Genomic DNA, 16,214 nt, shown 5'->3' with positions numbered 1-16,214 from the left:
AGCTAAATCATTTCTAGTAGCCTATTCCTCTCAGGTGGAGCTGTGGCATGAAAGAGGTGGGTGGGCATGTCTGTGTGTGCTGAAGCGTGCAGATGGAGCAAGTGACAGTCAACGAGTGGGCTGCAGAGCAAATGACAGTCAACATCATGGGCTGCAGAGCAAGCAACTCTGCTGTCCTTAAAATTGCATAATTATAAACTGATTCACATTTTTCCTAATCCTCCTCTCTTATTAGGCCTAGGCTACTAAGAGTTTAAGGTAGGTTGCACATTCAAATCAAATCAAATTTTATTTGTCACATGCGCTGAATACAACAGGTGTAGTAGACCTTAGTGAAATGCTTACTAACAAGCCCTTAACCAATGATGCAGTTTAAGAAAATACCTAAAAAAAATAAAAGTTTTAAAAAGTAAGAGATAAGAAAAACAAATAATTAAAGAGGAGCAGTAAATAACAATAGCAGGGCTATATACATGGGGTACCGGTACAGAGTCAATGTGTCAATGTGCGAGGGCACCAGTGTCGAGGTAATTGAGATAATTATGTACATGCAGGTAGGGTTGTTAAAGTAGCTATGCATAGATAATAACAGAGAGTAGTAGCAGCGTGGAGGGTGCAAATAGTCTGGGTAGCCATTTGATTAGCTGTTCATTTCACTTCTTGTGGTCTGAAATATAAATGTGTCATTCAAAATAAAGTTGTGATTGAGAAAAGCATAGACTCCAACTTACATAATTGTTCACATTTAAAAGCAGAAACTTTAGGACAAACACTATTAGAATATTTGGTAAATACTTTTCATAACTTTAATTGGTCTTAATGCTTTTATGATATTTCAATTAGTAGGATTAGACTTTTGACAGTTTGGTTCACAATGGCAAGGAGGGATTTTTTTTTCACAACCTGGCATGCATGCATTATTTCTGTTACATAATGCATTGATCAGGGGCGAAAATCTGATATCAACTTTGGAGGGGACAATTACATGAAATTTTCTCAAGAGCAATTCCTGAGGGGGACACCAAAAGTAGTGCTGTAACACATAGCCTACATTGTAATATGGTAAATGTATATTGAGGAACCAAAGAAATAAGGTGTTTGCCGTACTCCTAACTACCGGTACCCAAAACTACACAACTAATCACAACAGCAATACCATTGCCTTTAACAAATCTTAGTTCAGTCACCAGTTTAAGTTGAGAGTGGGGGTATCCATGGCATTTTCCAATTATGTTCCTATTTTACAAGTCAAAAAAATTGAGAACCTTTCATAATGTTGCCAAACAAAGACTCAACAAACTTACCTGAGACTCCCTCTCTCTGCCAGTCTGTCCCTGCATATCTGTCCCCAACTCTGCTGTCTGTGTGCCATCTGTTGCCTGCTCTGCCTAATGACATCATTGTGAAACATTTCCATTAGAATTTCATTTCTTTCTTTTGAACATTTTATCAACTAGTCTGAGATATTAGGCTACTAGGGTTCTTACTTTGCGTTTTGGTGTACTGAAAAATACTCTGATGTCCGTCTTTTATTTTTCTGCCATTTTTCTACCTGGCTGGCTACACACACACACAGTGTGTAGGTTATTTACAGTAGGAGATGGGCTTATATCACCTTCTATCATTCTATTTGGGCTTCGATCTAAAAGGTAGCTAGCAAATGTGAAATGGATTAAAATGACAAGAGTTGACAGCTGTATGAGTTCACCATTTACACAACATATGCTGCAACCTTTTGTAATTTTAATAGTTTGTTTCATATTGGCTGGCTTCCAACAATAGCTGAATTTGCAAAGCTAGCGAGCACCAATTCAGTTTCAGTGGTGTTTGCTATAATCTTTGCTACCCGGGTTAAATAAAGGTGAAATTAAATAAATAAATAAAAGTTCCCTTGCGACAATTTAGCTTTTGCAACGAGACCATTAAATATATTTAAGACAATGGTAGAAGAGAATGTAGTTCTGTTCAGTTTGGACTTCAGTTTATCGCTAACCTTATCACAGGGACTTTGAAGCACTAACTTACATCATCTGCATGCTGATCTTGGAATAAATTGACGATAGCAAAGATTCCATCTTTGACGAGGCCACATAAATGGAATAGGTACTAGCTAGCTTAATAGTTCATATTTGCGCGCTAGCTCTGCATATTCAGCTAGTGTGTGTGCGCGATTGACTGGATTAACCTTACGTCAGTTACGTTCATTGAGTGCCTTTCAGACAGTAGACACAACCCCTCTGTTACCTTGCCAACTAAGGAACTGGCAGTGGATCAAACCATTATGAGGCAAAGGGTGGGGGGTCGCAATCTTTTGAAACTTAAAAGCGCGCTATTAAGTGTCTATAATCAGCACAATTGCTTTCATTGCGTATTATTAATATTATTTAAATTACATAGTTATGTTTCAGTGATATATTGGGGGGGACAAATCATATTTTTCCCAGGATGGGGGGGGGGTCGTGTGTCCCCCGTCCCCCCCCGGGATTTCCGCCCCTGGCATTGATCAACTAAGTTTTGTTCAAATTTCTCATTAAATGTTTACATCTTGCTATTGTTTCTCCTCTCTCAATATTATGTTAGGCCTACCATATTTGTAGGTTATTCAAAAACAATTTACAACTTTCTGAGATAATCGAACAGAGTTGTAGGCTAATTGTTTGATCATGAAATAGAGCGGCTGGAGAAATCATCCGCTACGGAAAGAGAAAAAACTAAAACATTTTATGACGGGACATTTAGCGCTGCTTTGGTGAAACTTAAAAATGTCTACATTGTTCTCTTGCATTCTCTAAATATAACATGAATTGAAATAGGCTATAGCAAATAAGAATATAGGTAATATTACTCGAAATCGTGTAGCTAAGGGGAGTAAGCAGTATAGTATCAGTATATATAGTGTAGTATAGAATACTGTAGTATGGTCAATTATAGTATAGTATACAGTAGTATGGTAAATTATACAATAGTATACAGTAGTATAGTATAGTACACAGCAGAGCTGGGCGATATGGCCAAAATCTCATATCCCGATATAGGTCATTTCATATCATGATAACGATACACATCACGATATAAATGTAATGAATAAATAGTTTATATAAAATGACCACATATAAAGGCCTATTTCTTATTACATTTTGAATTAAACTCAACAAATAAAAGGTACTTACTCATATTTGATTATTTCTCCTTTTATTTAGAACCTTTGTGCAAATGTTCAATTAACATGTAACAAAATATAATATATCAATGTATAAAATCTAAAAAGGTAAATAGAAAACACTTCAACTATAGTTGCAAACAAAATAAATATATATTTTAGGCCTATATTTATTTTGTTTGCAACTATAGTTGAAGTGTTTTCTATTTACCTTTTTAGATTGTATACATTGATATATTATATTTAGTTACATGCTTAATTGAACATTTGCGCAAAGGTTCTAAGTAAAAGGAGAAATAATCAAGCAAGCGCTCAGCTCGTGCACAGGCAGCAGCAATTTCAGCAAATTGCAAATCATTGTTGGCTGACTGCAGCTGCAGTAGTACGGGTTCGAAGAGCCAAACACAATGAATCTAGTTGGTCACGAATGTTTGATCTTGAACAGAACTTACAACATCAATCAACATGCCTCAATCAAAAATGTACAGCCAGAAGTACAGAAAAGAGTGGGAGTCTGTACCTGATCAAATGTCAAATCATATTTTTTGCCAGTCAATTTGAGTAACGTTATTGTGTTCTACGTAATGACGCAGTTTTACGTTATCACGCAATGACATCACAGTGTCATTTAGCAACTTTTAGCAACAAATCAACCTGCCTCTAGCAACTTACCATGAAAATTAGTTGGCAACACTGCATCATGAGGTAGGCAGCCACCTCTCTGTGCTAGTGGTGGCTGTTTAACAATCTGATGGCCTTGAGATAAAAGCTGTTTCTCAATCTCTCTGTCCCAGCTTTGATGCATCTGTACTGACCTCACCTTCTGGATGGAAGTGGGGTGAACAGGTAGTGGCTCGGGTGGTTGTTGTCCTTGATGATCTTTTTTTCCTTCCTATGACATCGAGTGCTGTAGGTGTCCAGGAGGGCGGGAAGTTTGCCCCCAGTAATGCTTTGTGCAGACCACACCACCCTCTGGAGTGCCCTGCGGTTGTGGGCCGTACCAGTTGCCGTACCAAGCAGTGATACAGCCTGACAGGATGCTCTCAATTGTGCACTTGTAAAAGTTAGTGAGGGTTTTCGGTGACAAGACACATTTTTTCAGCCTCCCGAGGTTGAAGAGGCGCTGTATCAAGTCCACGTGCTTCTACATCTGCATTGCTTGCTGTTTGGGGTTTTAGGCTGGGTTTCTGTATAGCACTTTGTGACATCAGCTGATGTAAAAGGGGCTTTATAAATACATTTGATTGATTGATCGTTGCGCCTTCTTCACCACACTGTCTGTGTGCGTGTGTAACCGATGTGAAATGGCTAGCTAGTTAGCGGGGGGTGCGCTAATAGCGTTTCAATCGGTGACGTCACTCGCTCTGAGACCTTGAAGTAGTTGTTCCCCTTGCTCTGCAAGGGCCGCGGCTTTTGTGGAGCGATGGGTAACGATGCTTCGTGGGAGGCAGTTTAATATTCAGAGGGTCCCTGCTTCAGCCGTGGGCGAGGAGAGGGACGGAAGCTATACTGTTACATTGGTGCGACCCATCACTGAAGAAAATTAACCGATGTGAAATGGCTAGCATAGCGAGGTCGCTCACTCGCTCTGAGACCTTGAAGTAGTTGTTCCCCTTGCTCTGCAAGGGCCGCGCCTTTTGTGGAGCGATGGGTAACGATGCTTCGTGGGAGGCAGTTGTAGATGTGTGCAGAGGGTCCCTGGTTCAAGCCCAGGTAGAGGCGAGGAGAGGGACGGAAGCTATACTGTTACACGTGGATCATTTCAGTTTGTCGGTGATATGTACACAGAGGAACTTAAAACTTTCCACCTTCTCCACTGCTGTCCCATCGATGTGGATAGGGGGGTGCTCCCTCTGGTGTTTCCTGAAGTCCACGATCATCTCTTTTGTTTTGCTGACACTGAGTCTGCAAAACAAGGGGCCCTCACCTCCTCCCTGTAGGCTGTCTCGTCGTTGTTGGAAATCACCCTGTATTGTCATCTGCAAATTTGATGATTGAGTTGGATGTGTGCATGGCCACGCAGTCGTGGATGAACAGGGAGTACAGAAGAGGGCTTAGAACGCACCCTTGTGGGGCCCCAGTGTTTAGGATCAGCGGAGTGGAGATGTTGTTTCCTACCTTCACCACCTGGGGGCGGCCCGTCAGGAAGTCCAGGACCCAGTTGCACAGGGCGGGGTCGACACGCAGGGTCTCAAGCTTAATGATGTGATCCTTGACTAGTCTCTCAAAGCATGGGGCGATAGTCATTTAGTTCAGTTACCTTAGCTTTCTTGGGAACAGGAACCATGGTGGCCATCTTGAAGCATGTGGGGACAGCAGACAGATAGGGATTGATTGAATATGTCCGTAAACACACCAGCCAGCTGGTCTGCGCATGCTCTGAGGATGCGGCTAGGGATGCCCCCTGGGCTGGCAGCCTTGCGAGAGTTAACACGTTTAAATGTTTTACTCAAGTCGGCTACGGAGAAGGAGAGCCCACAGTCTTTGGTAGCGGGCCATGTCGGTGGCACTGTATTGTCCTCAAAGCGTGCAACGAAGTTGTTTAATTTGACTGGGAGGAAGATGTCGATGTCCGCGACGGGGCTGGTTTTCTTTTTGTAATCCATAATTGTCTGCAGACCCTGCCACATGTCTTGTGTTTGAGCCGTTGAATTGCAACTCCACTTTGTCTCCATACTGACGCTTTGCTTTTTTGATTGCCTTACGGAGGGAATAACAACACTGTTTGTATTCAGCCATGTTTCCAGTCACCTTGCCATGATTAAATGCAGTGGTACGTGCTTTCAGTTTGCGCGAATGCTGCCATCAATCCACGGTTTCTGGTTAGGAAAGGTTTTAATAGTCACAGTGGGTACAACATCTCCTATACACTTCCTTATAAACTAGCTCACCGAATCAGCGTATACGTCAATATTGTTGTCTGAGGCTACCCGGGAACATATCCCAGTCCACGTGATCGAAGCAATATTGAAGCATGGATTCCGATTGGTCAGACAAGTGTTGGATAGACCTAAGCACGGGCGTTTTCTGTTTTGGTTTCTGCCTATAGGAGGGGAGCAACAAGATGGAGTCATGGTCAGATTTGCCAAAAGGAGGGTGGGGAGGGCCTTGTGTGCATTGTGGAAGTTAGAATAGCAGTGGTCGAGTATGTTACTCACTCGTGTACTGCAATCGATATGCTGATAGAATGTAGTTCTATCCTTGTTCTCAGATTAGTTTTGTTAAAATCCCAAGCTACAATAAATGCAGCCTCAAGATATGGTTTCCAGTTTGCATAAAGTCCAGTGAAGTTCCTTGATGGCAGTCTTGGTATCAGCTTGCGGGGGGTATATACACAGCTGTGACGATAACTGAGGAGAGTTCTCTTTGGAGATAATATGGTTGGCATTTGATTGTGAGCAATTCTAGGTCAGGTGCTCGACTTGAGCTCTTGTATGTTGTTACAATTACACCATGAGTCGTTAATCATCAAACATTCACCCCCACTGTCACGTGCGCTCCCTCTCCAGCCTCTAGGTCACCAGGCTGCTCGTTATGGCACACACATCACCATCGCGTCATCAGACTTACCTGGACTCCATCACCTCCCTGATTACCTTCCCTATATATGTCACTCCCTTTGGTTCCTTCCCCAGGCGTCATTGTTTCTGTTTCTTGTCTGTGTGCTGTTAGTGTTTCTTGTTTTGTATTATGTTCTGTTTATTTTATTAAAACACTCACTCCCTGAATTTACTTCCAGACTTTCAGAGCACATCGTTATAGAATGACGCCTCACCTAAGGGAAGCATCAGGGAGTGTTTATTAAAAAATATATATATGATTTTTTTGGGGGGTGGGAATGACGTCGGGTCCGGGAGCCGTTACAGGCTCTCATGCCTTCATCAGATCGCCAGGCTCCCCTGCTTCCACCGGCTCGTCGGGCTCTCATGCTTCAGCCGGATTGCCAGGCTCCCCTGCCTCAGCTGGTCTGTCAGGTTCCCTCGCTCCAGCCGGCGACAGGTTCAACTGATGAAGATTGCAACAAAGAACCTGCTGACACAGGAGCTGTGCATGAAGGAGGAGGTGTACCATCAGAGCCTCATCAAGCCACTGCACATATGGATCAGCAGGTACGTAGGGTAGCTAGCTGCGTCTCAATGTGAGGCAGGGCTGGGATCAATTCCATTTCAATTGAGTCAATTCAGGAAGTAAAGTGACATTTCTATTGCCATTGAAAATATGAAGTAAAAATATAGAAAATGTTTGGCTCAAATATGTTTGTCTTGTACAGAAGTCATAGGCAGAGGACCTGGCCCTCCCACAGCTCCATAAAGTCACCGTCTACACAGAGCTGCACCAGGTCTTCCAACAAGCACACCTCATCATCCTCCTGGATGACAGTTGGCCTGAGGACAGAGAGGGTGGAGGGGAGGACGAGGAAGAAGGCAAGGTTTGTAGTTTGAATGGCTCGTGGGTTAGTTAGAGCACGGTGCAAGCAACACCAGGGTTGTGGGTTGGATTCTTGTATCATCCACTCCACATACGCTGAACATGTGTCTCTGACTGTCAGTGTTGACAGTTCTTTAAGTTGCTTTGGATACAAATGTCTGCTAAATGAACATATTATTTTTAAGGTGAGAAAGGTGTCGGAACGTTCCCAACAGTATGGGAGCCTCATCGACGAAAGGGTGCACATGAACGTGGCGGTGATTGTGGCTGGGGACTCCTTGGTTAACCTGAAGTGCTCCCTTTTGCTAGAGAGTTCTCCCTCGGTTGACAGCAGACGCTTTGTGGGCATGGCAACTCAACTGGAGTACGAGGCCAAAGCCCACATTGCACAGAAACTGTCTGTGAAGACTGCAGGTAACAAATAAAAATTGTACATTTACATAAATTTTGCTCTCATACAGAGCGACTTAGTCAGTGCATTCAACATTCCAAGTGAAACTTTCCTCAAATCAACTTTTTTTCCTTCATTTTTTTCATTACCATTACATCTATAAAACTGATAAACATTCACCTTAAATTGGAAATAAAACCTCAAACATTCATGTGATTCTTCTTTATAATTTGTCAGATGTGACAGAGGTCATCGTTTGGGGCAACATCAGCGGCAGTTCCCATGTTGACCTGCAGAGTGCGACGGTTTTCCAATACGAAGAGGCCATCTGGGGACCATCAGACTTTTCTCAACCAGTCCTAGAGATTATATATGACAGGTAATTTAACTGTTTGCCAATACATTATTGCCAAATTATGTTTATCAATGAGTCTGTACTGTTCCTCTAGTCCAGATCTGTTTGTGCTGTATTGCCAACTCCTATGGTCGTTGTCATGCCAAAATGTCCTTAGGATTTGGCAAGACAGCACAGTCAGATCTGGGACGAAGCTACTGTTCCTGTGCTATTTAATTAACAAAAATAAAGGAGAGCCGCACACTCTAGGAGCTCAGATGCAAAAATTGTATGTCCAACGTTTCGATAGACAAGCTGTCTTCACCCGTGCTATTTCATACCTATATTCAACTACCGTAAAATACCACTGCACTAAGTTTTGATAATATACCTCCCTGTCATCAATGCTCTAGTTCTAACACACACATAGTACACCCAAACTTCGAATACCTTTTTTTTCCTCAAAGGAAATGGCTACAGTCTGACTTCCTGAATTTGGTCAGTTCCAAATGTGCCACAGTAGCCTCCAAGTCCCAGAGGGCTACAGCCATATCAGCCACTAATGGGATCATTGCAGTTCTAAAGGCCTGGAACTGCAACTCTTCTGCTAAGGAGGTCCTCTCCTTTTGCATACTCAGCACAGGTAGGGTTAAAAGTCAACATAGTGACAGTTGCAGGTAGGAGGGAATAATACTAGTCTGGTCCCAGATCTGTTTGTGCAGACATACCAACTCCTTTAGTCATTGACATGACTTAGCTATAGAAAGACTGCATCATTAAGCCTGATCCTAGATCTGTTTGTGCTGTAACATTAGCATTGACAACAGCCATAGGATTTGGCTATTACAGCACCTAAAGATCTGGGACCAGGGTATGTAGTAATTTTATATGTTGTATCAGCATTTTATATAATGTGTTTCAGGATAAGTTTCAATGTCACGTGCACAAGTAGAGTGAAATTCCTTTCTTGCAAACTCTTAACCCAACAATGCAGTAATCAATAACAAACATAATACTAAAAATAACAAGGTATAACAAAAACATACAATAAATAAGAACACAAGAAAGTAAGTAAGCATACTAAATAAGTGCTGCCTATGAAGCCTATAGCCTGTATTCATAGTGTCTGAGTACGAGTGCTGATTTAGGATCAGGTCCCGCCCTCTTAATTTATTATGATCTAAAAGGTTAAACTGATCCTAGATCGGCACTCCTTCTCTAAGACACTTTATAAAGGCCCTGATATCTGTCTTCTCTTGGCTTCTCTGCAGGACAGTACAACCTCCCAGCTGGTGTAGTATTCTCAATGCCAGTGAGCTTCCAGGATGGTAGATGGTCCATGTTGTCTGATGTGATTGGTGATAAGAGGGCCAAACTGCAGATTGCCGCAGACCAACTCAGGGAGGTGAGTATAGTAACTAGGACACAGACACAGCAATCACATGGTGTCTCATAACTTAGTATGCTTCTGTGCCAATGTTTTTAGATTATTTTCCAGGGCCTTTAATATTTCAATTGAATCCAATTAAATCCCAAATATTTTTAGGAGGGAGGCACAGAGGTAAGTGTGTGTATGGGGGGGAGGAGAGAGATACCAAATCTTTACTAATAGTAGGGGAAACATCTGTACTGCATTGCCCTCATTCCTTTGGATAAATAGATTTTTTTTCATGAACTTTTAATTGCAAAGTAATGTTCCTTTTGTGTTTATACTATCCCAAGGAGAAAGATTGCATGAATTTACACTACTTTCTGAAGCGCTTCCTGTCGGAGTTGTAATATGTTTGTTCAAAATAAACAATGCTCTTTATACTTTTTTGATAAAGACATGACATTTATTTGCATATTAAAGTTATTCAAGGTTGAATGTTTCATCATCACTGGACTTCCGGTTGCCCCTTTCCCCACTGTATCCTTCTTCCCCACTGCATCCTTCCCCTTCAACTCATTGTTTGAGCTATGAAGTAATTTTTACATAGTTCATGCCATTCTCATATTCCATGTCTGTAAGCCTTATGTAACTGGTGGGGTGTGAATCCCAAATCGTCCACATCAGACCTAAAAGGGCAAAGGCTGGAACACCAAGGTTCTAGTGAGGAATGTTTGCAGAGTTGCATGTCTCGTTTTCAAGAGGCTCTGCTTGCCAAGTGTTCATGTCAGTACTGTAACATAGCACTTGGCAAGACAGTTCACCATTTGTTCACACTGACACCCTCCAACTGCTTCGAACCAACTAGAAATCATTAATTTTAGACAAGAGTGTCTTAGCTTGCCCATGTACAACACCTTGAGATGTATTTAGACAAAGCCTTTATTTTAATTTTTTTAGCTCAGGCAGTGCAACTACACTTGGACCCCTGTCAGACAGACTTCCGCTGAGGAAATGCACGCCATATGTTAGACCTGCAACTCACCACAAGCGTTTGCATATTTGAGTTGACTCAAAATGGGGGGTGCTGTATTGAAGCCACAGCGCAAAAATCTTGCATTTACAGACACCTTAATGCATAATTTAAAAGTATTTGCACTAAACATAATACAAAAATAACTACATTTTTGGGGGGGAGGGAGAGTACTAATGTTACTGTGCCCACAACAAATACTAAGCGGTAAATAAGTAATTTAGTCCTTAACATTTAATTGAAATACTGTAGAATTCCATTCATTCCTGTGGAGGACTGTGCCTACTGGGGAGTGCCAATATGGCCGACCGGTGGCTTCAAAGCCTCAATGTCCAATATATAGCATCAGCAATAAAGGATATGTAAGTGGGCTGTCTTTTATTTAATTCCCAACCCCCAAACACACAAGAGGCTATAAGCAGCAAAGTGTCAGGAGCAGAGCAGTGCCCCTTGAGCAGTGGAATAGTGCCTTGCACAAGGGGCTGAGTTTTCTGGTGAAGCAGCCATTTCACATTGGGGTCAAAAAGGAATGGCTTCACACACACTACTAATGGTTACATTATGTAACTATTTTTATATCATGGTCCATAGATAAACACTGCATGCAATAACACACACACACACACACACACACACACACACACATAAACGCAGCAAAAAAAGAAACAGCCCTTTTTCAGGACCCTGTCTTTCAAAAGATAATTCGTAAAAATCCAAATAACTTCACAGATCTTTATTGTAAAGGGTTTAAACACTGTTTCCCATGCTTGTTCAATGAACCAGAAACAATCAATGAACATGCACCTGTGGAACGGTCATTAAGACAGACGGTAGGCAATTAAGGTCACAGTTATGAAAACTTACAGCACTAAAGAGCCCTTTCTACTGACTGAAAAACACCAAAAGAAAGATACTCAGGGTCCCTGCTAATCTGTGTGAACGTGCCTTAGGCACGCTGCAAGGAGGCATGAGGACTGCAGATGTGGCCAGGGCAAGAAATTGCAATGTCCATACTGTGAGACGCCTAAGACAGGCTACAGGGAGACAGGATGACCAGCTGATCGTCCTCGCAGTGCCAGACCAAGTTTAACAACACCTGCACAGGATTGGTACATCCGAACATCAGACCTGCGGGACAGGTACAGGATGGCAACAACAACTGCCCGAGTTACACCAGGAACGCACAATCCCTCCATCAGTGTTCAGACTGTCCGCAATAGGCTGAGAGAGGCTGGACTGAGGGCTTTTAGGCCTGTTGTAAGGCAGGTCTCAGACATCACTGGCAACAACTTTTAATATTTACACATGTTACGTTTGCTTAAAATAAACGCAGTTGACAGTGAGAGATTTATTTTTTGTTGAGTTCACACACACATCATTGCTCACACCCAAGCATTTTTTTCATGTGTATGATAATGATGTAATGTTGATTTAGCCAATGAAATGCATGCGAAGACAAATTCCTCACGTGCTCTGAAGCTTTCTTTTCCCTCGCGCTCTCTCAACGGCTCGCTAGACAGACGCTTACAAAAAGGCGCGTAGTAAAGATTAAAAGAGTCAGATGTTTACAAGTGATCTTGATTAATTTACTCGGAAACTCGATTTTAACATGAGGGAGATTGTTCATCTGCAGGCCGGTCAATGTGGAAATCAGATCGGTGCCAAGGTAAGGGAATTTATTAATGAAAATGTATTGCAAACGCAGTTGAATTTTTCAAAGTAACTAACGTTAGCTAGCTAACTTTGTGTCGCTAGCATGCTCATACGGTAAATCCAAACTAAAGTATTTGGGATTTGTTAGTTAACCAAAGCTAACGTTAGCTATCTGAAATGTGTAGTTTATACGAAGAGTAAAATTCGGTCAACTTTCGATGGCTGCTCGGCTAGCGCCTAACTTTAGCTTGCTAGCTATAACGCTATGAGAAACGTTTACCCGCCCACATGCCCACATGCCACTAACCATTCCAACATACTTTTGCAGTTTTGGGAGGTTATCAGTGACGAACATGGAATAGACCCAACAGGCACTTACCATGGAGATAGCGATCTGCAGCTTGAGAGAATCAACGTGTACTATAATGAGGCAACAGGTAACTAACTTTAAAGGATCCTCTATGTACATAGCGGTAATTAACTACATTGTGAAATGTTTTTATATATATTGTAACGACCCAGGGTTTATAGGCGCGGATATCGACTCTGCCGCTCGAGCATGCTTTTACGGCACAGTCGATCGCGTGCTGGACTTCGGGCTAGAAGGTCGAGGGTTCGAGACCTGCTCCCTGCTGTTTCATTACATTGGTGTCAAAAGTGATCGGACCTTGCATCCACGACAGTGCGCGTGCTTGGCCGGTGAGCGCGTTCATATAGGACGTAAGCTAGCGCGAGGACGCGCTCTTTGAAAGAAGGGATTAGTGTAACGACCCTGGGTTTATAAGCGCCGATATCGACTCTGCATGCTCGAGCATGCTTATGCGGCATAGTCAATAGCGGGCTAAAAGGTCGGGGGTTCGAGACCTGCTCCCTGCTTGTTCCATTACAATGTATATACAAATTGAAAGCAGCTAGTTGAAGTGATTTTAAAAGTGTATTTGCGCTTGTAGTAGTGTCAAGTTAAAAAAAAAAAGTATGCTGTGTTCTCTTTAACTAAAGGCCTTGTCTTTTAAGATATACATTGTGATTATCAAATTAAAATATTGACATCAACCTGTCCAGGTTGTAGGATTTGCTTCTGTTCTGTAGTCACATTCTGAAATTGGCTTGCAGTCAGCTGCAGCATTGTATTTGATATTTTGATCTGGGAATGTGCCAGCAGCTCAAGCTTCTCTGTTTATGTGCCAGTGAAGTGAGTTCAGAAAAACAAGGTATGCATCTTATAAGGTTTATGTGAAAACTTTTTATGTTCAAACTCAGAATAAAATAGGCCTGATTTCAGGTAAAAAAAGATTAGGAAAATCGTTCTTGCACAGCATGTAGGCTGAATGTTTAAATTTTACTCATATTAATCGTATTATTGTGTGCATACTCGGTGCCAACCGTGTTCCTATTGGTCAGTCACCAGGATCAGCTCATAACACCAGCCACACTACACGATAAAGGCCCAAAAATTCAGACACTGCTAGAATTTTGTCAGAGCCTATGACCGCACGAAGCGGTACTTAAATTGCCAGACCTAGACCCAGTCACACTTAACGAGCCAAGACGTCAGACAATCGTTTACGACCTGAGAATTTGCCTACAATGTGGACATTTTGTCTAGGACGGAAATAATAGTGGCATAAGACGGCTAAAATCGTAGTCTGCAAAGACCGTAACCAGGTTTCCATCCAACCTTTTTATGCAAGTAAAGTACATGTCATGACAGGCCTGATGGAAACAGAATGTCGGTAAACATTCCAAATGTCGACAACAAAATACGCTAGACTTGGTGGGATCTTTTTGTGTTGGTAAAATAAATTGGTGGTGGAAATGCAGAAATCTATGCGTAAATATTGATATAACAACCATCATATCGAAGTAAACTTGGAATCACGCAACATGGTGTGGTCTCCGACTCAGAGAAACAATGCCATTTATTAGGCTACAGATGAGATCTTGATGCTCCTTTCCAATAAATAGAGGGTCTAATTCTGGTGACTTGATGCTTGACTGCTTTTTGACAAATACAAATATTCTCACTCTTATCCATAATAAATCTCATGTAGACTAGCCTACCCGCACTGTTTCTGCAAGCTGTTGGCTTGAGTGCATGTGCCAAGACCAGAGTAGGAACATTTGCTATTTAATGCAACAGTTTGCGATGGAAACACATTGAACTTTAGATTTTTTGGGGGGGGTATATGAACATTTAAGGGAAAAAGTACAATGTTTGTGCGCTACGTTATCACACTGATTTCTATCCGCAACAATTCAGTTTGGTGGAAACACCACTGGTGGGAAAATGCGCATATTTTCTTAATGCGGATTTTACAATATTTGCATAAATCTGTCACAAATTACTGACCCATAATCTGATTGTTCATTTATTTCAGGTGGCAAGTATGTTCCTCGTGCCATTCTAGTTGATCTGGAGCCTGGCACAATGGACTCTGTCCGCTCTGGACCATTTGGCCAAATATTCAGACCGGACAACTTTGTCTTTGGTGAGCAAATGCTTTGAAATTGCAAATTCATTTCACCTTGTCATAGTCGATTCTACCATAGTAATACACTTAGCCTCCATCTCATTGCGTTACTTTTTGTTTGTTTAAAAGGACAGAGTGGTGCAGGTAACAACTGGGCAAAGGGCCATTACACTGAGGGAGCAGAGTTGGTAGACTCTGTCCTGGATGTGGTGAGAAAGGAAGCCGAGAGCTGCGACTGTCTTCAGGGTTTCCAGCTCACCCACTCCCTTGGAGGTGGCACGGGCTCTGGTATGGGTACCCTGTTGATTAGCAAGATCCGTGAGGAATACCCTGACCGCATCATGAACACCTTCAGTGTGGTGCCCTCCCCTAAAGTCTCAGACACCGTGGTGGAGCCCTACAATGCCACCCTGTCTGTGCATCAGCTAGTAGAGAACACTGACGAGACTTATTGCATTGACAACGAGGCCTTGTATGACATCTGCTTTCGCACTCTGAAGCTGACGACTCCCACTTACGGGGACCTCAACCACCTGGTGTCAGCCACTATGAGTGGTGTCACCACCTGCCTGCGCTTCCCCGGCCAGCTCAACGCCGACCTACGTAAGCTAGCTGTCAACATGGTCCCGTTCCCCCGCCTGCATTTCTTCATGCCAGGCTTTGCCCCCCTCACCAGCAGAGGTAGCCAGCAGTACAGAGCGCTGACGGTGCCCGAACTCACCCAGCAGATGTTCGATGCCAAGAACATGATGGCCGCCTGCGACCCCCGCCACGGCCGCTACCTCACTGTGGCCGCCATTTTCCGTGGCCGCATGTCCATGAAGGAGGTGGACGAGCAGATGCTGAACGTGCAGAACAAGAACAGCAGCTACTTCGTCGAATGGATCCCCAACAATGTCAAGACTGCAGTCTGCGACATCCCGCCCCGCGGCCTCAAAATGTCCGCTACCTTCATCGGCAACAGCACGGCCATCCAGGAGCTGTTTAAGCGCATCTCTGAGCAGTTCACAGCCATGTTCCGCCGCAAGGCCTTCCTGCACTGGTACACCGGAGAGGGCATGGACGAGATGGAGTTCACCGAGGCCGAGAGCAACATGAACGACCTGGTGTCTGAGTACCAGCAGTACCAGGATGCCACCGCCGAGGAGGAGGGCGAGTTTGAAGAGGAGGGAGAAGAGGATATTGGTTAGACGGATAAAAGGGATTTTAAAATCAATTAACTGCATTCCATCCCTTGTTTCAGTTTGTTCTTTTATTCTTTCACTGCACAAAGAGCTGCTGTCAGTGTTTAACCTGTTGTAATTGCAATAAATCTTATCAGCATTTTCTGAACTTGTTTGTGTTCCTTTGTAGATGTAAAAGATCAAACTGATGA

General features: G+C 42.8%; 2 protein-coding genes across 2 annotated transcripts; both read left to right on the top strand.

Annotated features, from left to right (window-relative positions):
- Nucleotides 1-7,411: 7,411 nt before the first annotated feature.
- LOC123727762 (putative malate dehydrogenase 1B) lies at nucleotides 7,412-9,277 on the top strand. Its single transcript, XM_045696805.1, has 2 exons — nucleotides 7,412-8,002; nucleotides 8,217-9,277. Exons 1-2 carry the CDS (start codon nucleotides 7,603-7,605, stop codon nucleotides 8,360-8,362), a joined length of 546 nt encoding a protein of 181 aa, XP_045552761.1. The 5' UTR covers nucleotides 7,412-7,602; the 3' UTR covers nucleotides 8,363-9,277.
- A 2,856-nt stretch (nucleotides 9,278-12,133) lies between these two features.
- Nucleotides 12,134-16,171, top strand: LOC106574319 (tubulin beta-4B chain). The gene is made up of 4 exons (XM_014150158.2): nucleotides 12,134-12,381; nucleotides 12,697-12,805; nucleotides 14,747-14,857; nucleotides 14,969-16,171. Exons 1-4 carry the CDS (start codon nucleotides 12,325-12,327, stop codon nucleotides 16,027-16,029), a joined length of 1,338 nt encoding a protein of 445 aa, XP_014005633.1. The 5' UTR covers nucleotides 12,134-12,324; the 3' UTR covers nucleotides 16,030-16,171.
- The last annotated feature ends 43 nt before the right edge of the window (nucleotides 16,172-16,214 follow it).

The sequence above is a fragment of the Salmo salar genome, chromosome ssa16 (genome assembly GCF_905237065.1).
Source record: "Salmo salar chromosome ssa16, Ssal_v3.1, whole genome shotgun sequence".
Classification (NCBI taxonomy): Eukaryota; Metazoa; Chordata; class Actinopteri; order Salmoniformes; family Salmonidae; genus Salmo; species Salmo salar.
The sequence above is the reverse complement of the archived record's forward strand: the minus strand, read 5'-3'. Positions and strand labels throughout refer to the sequence as shown.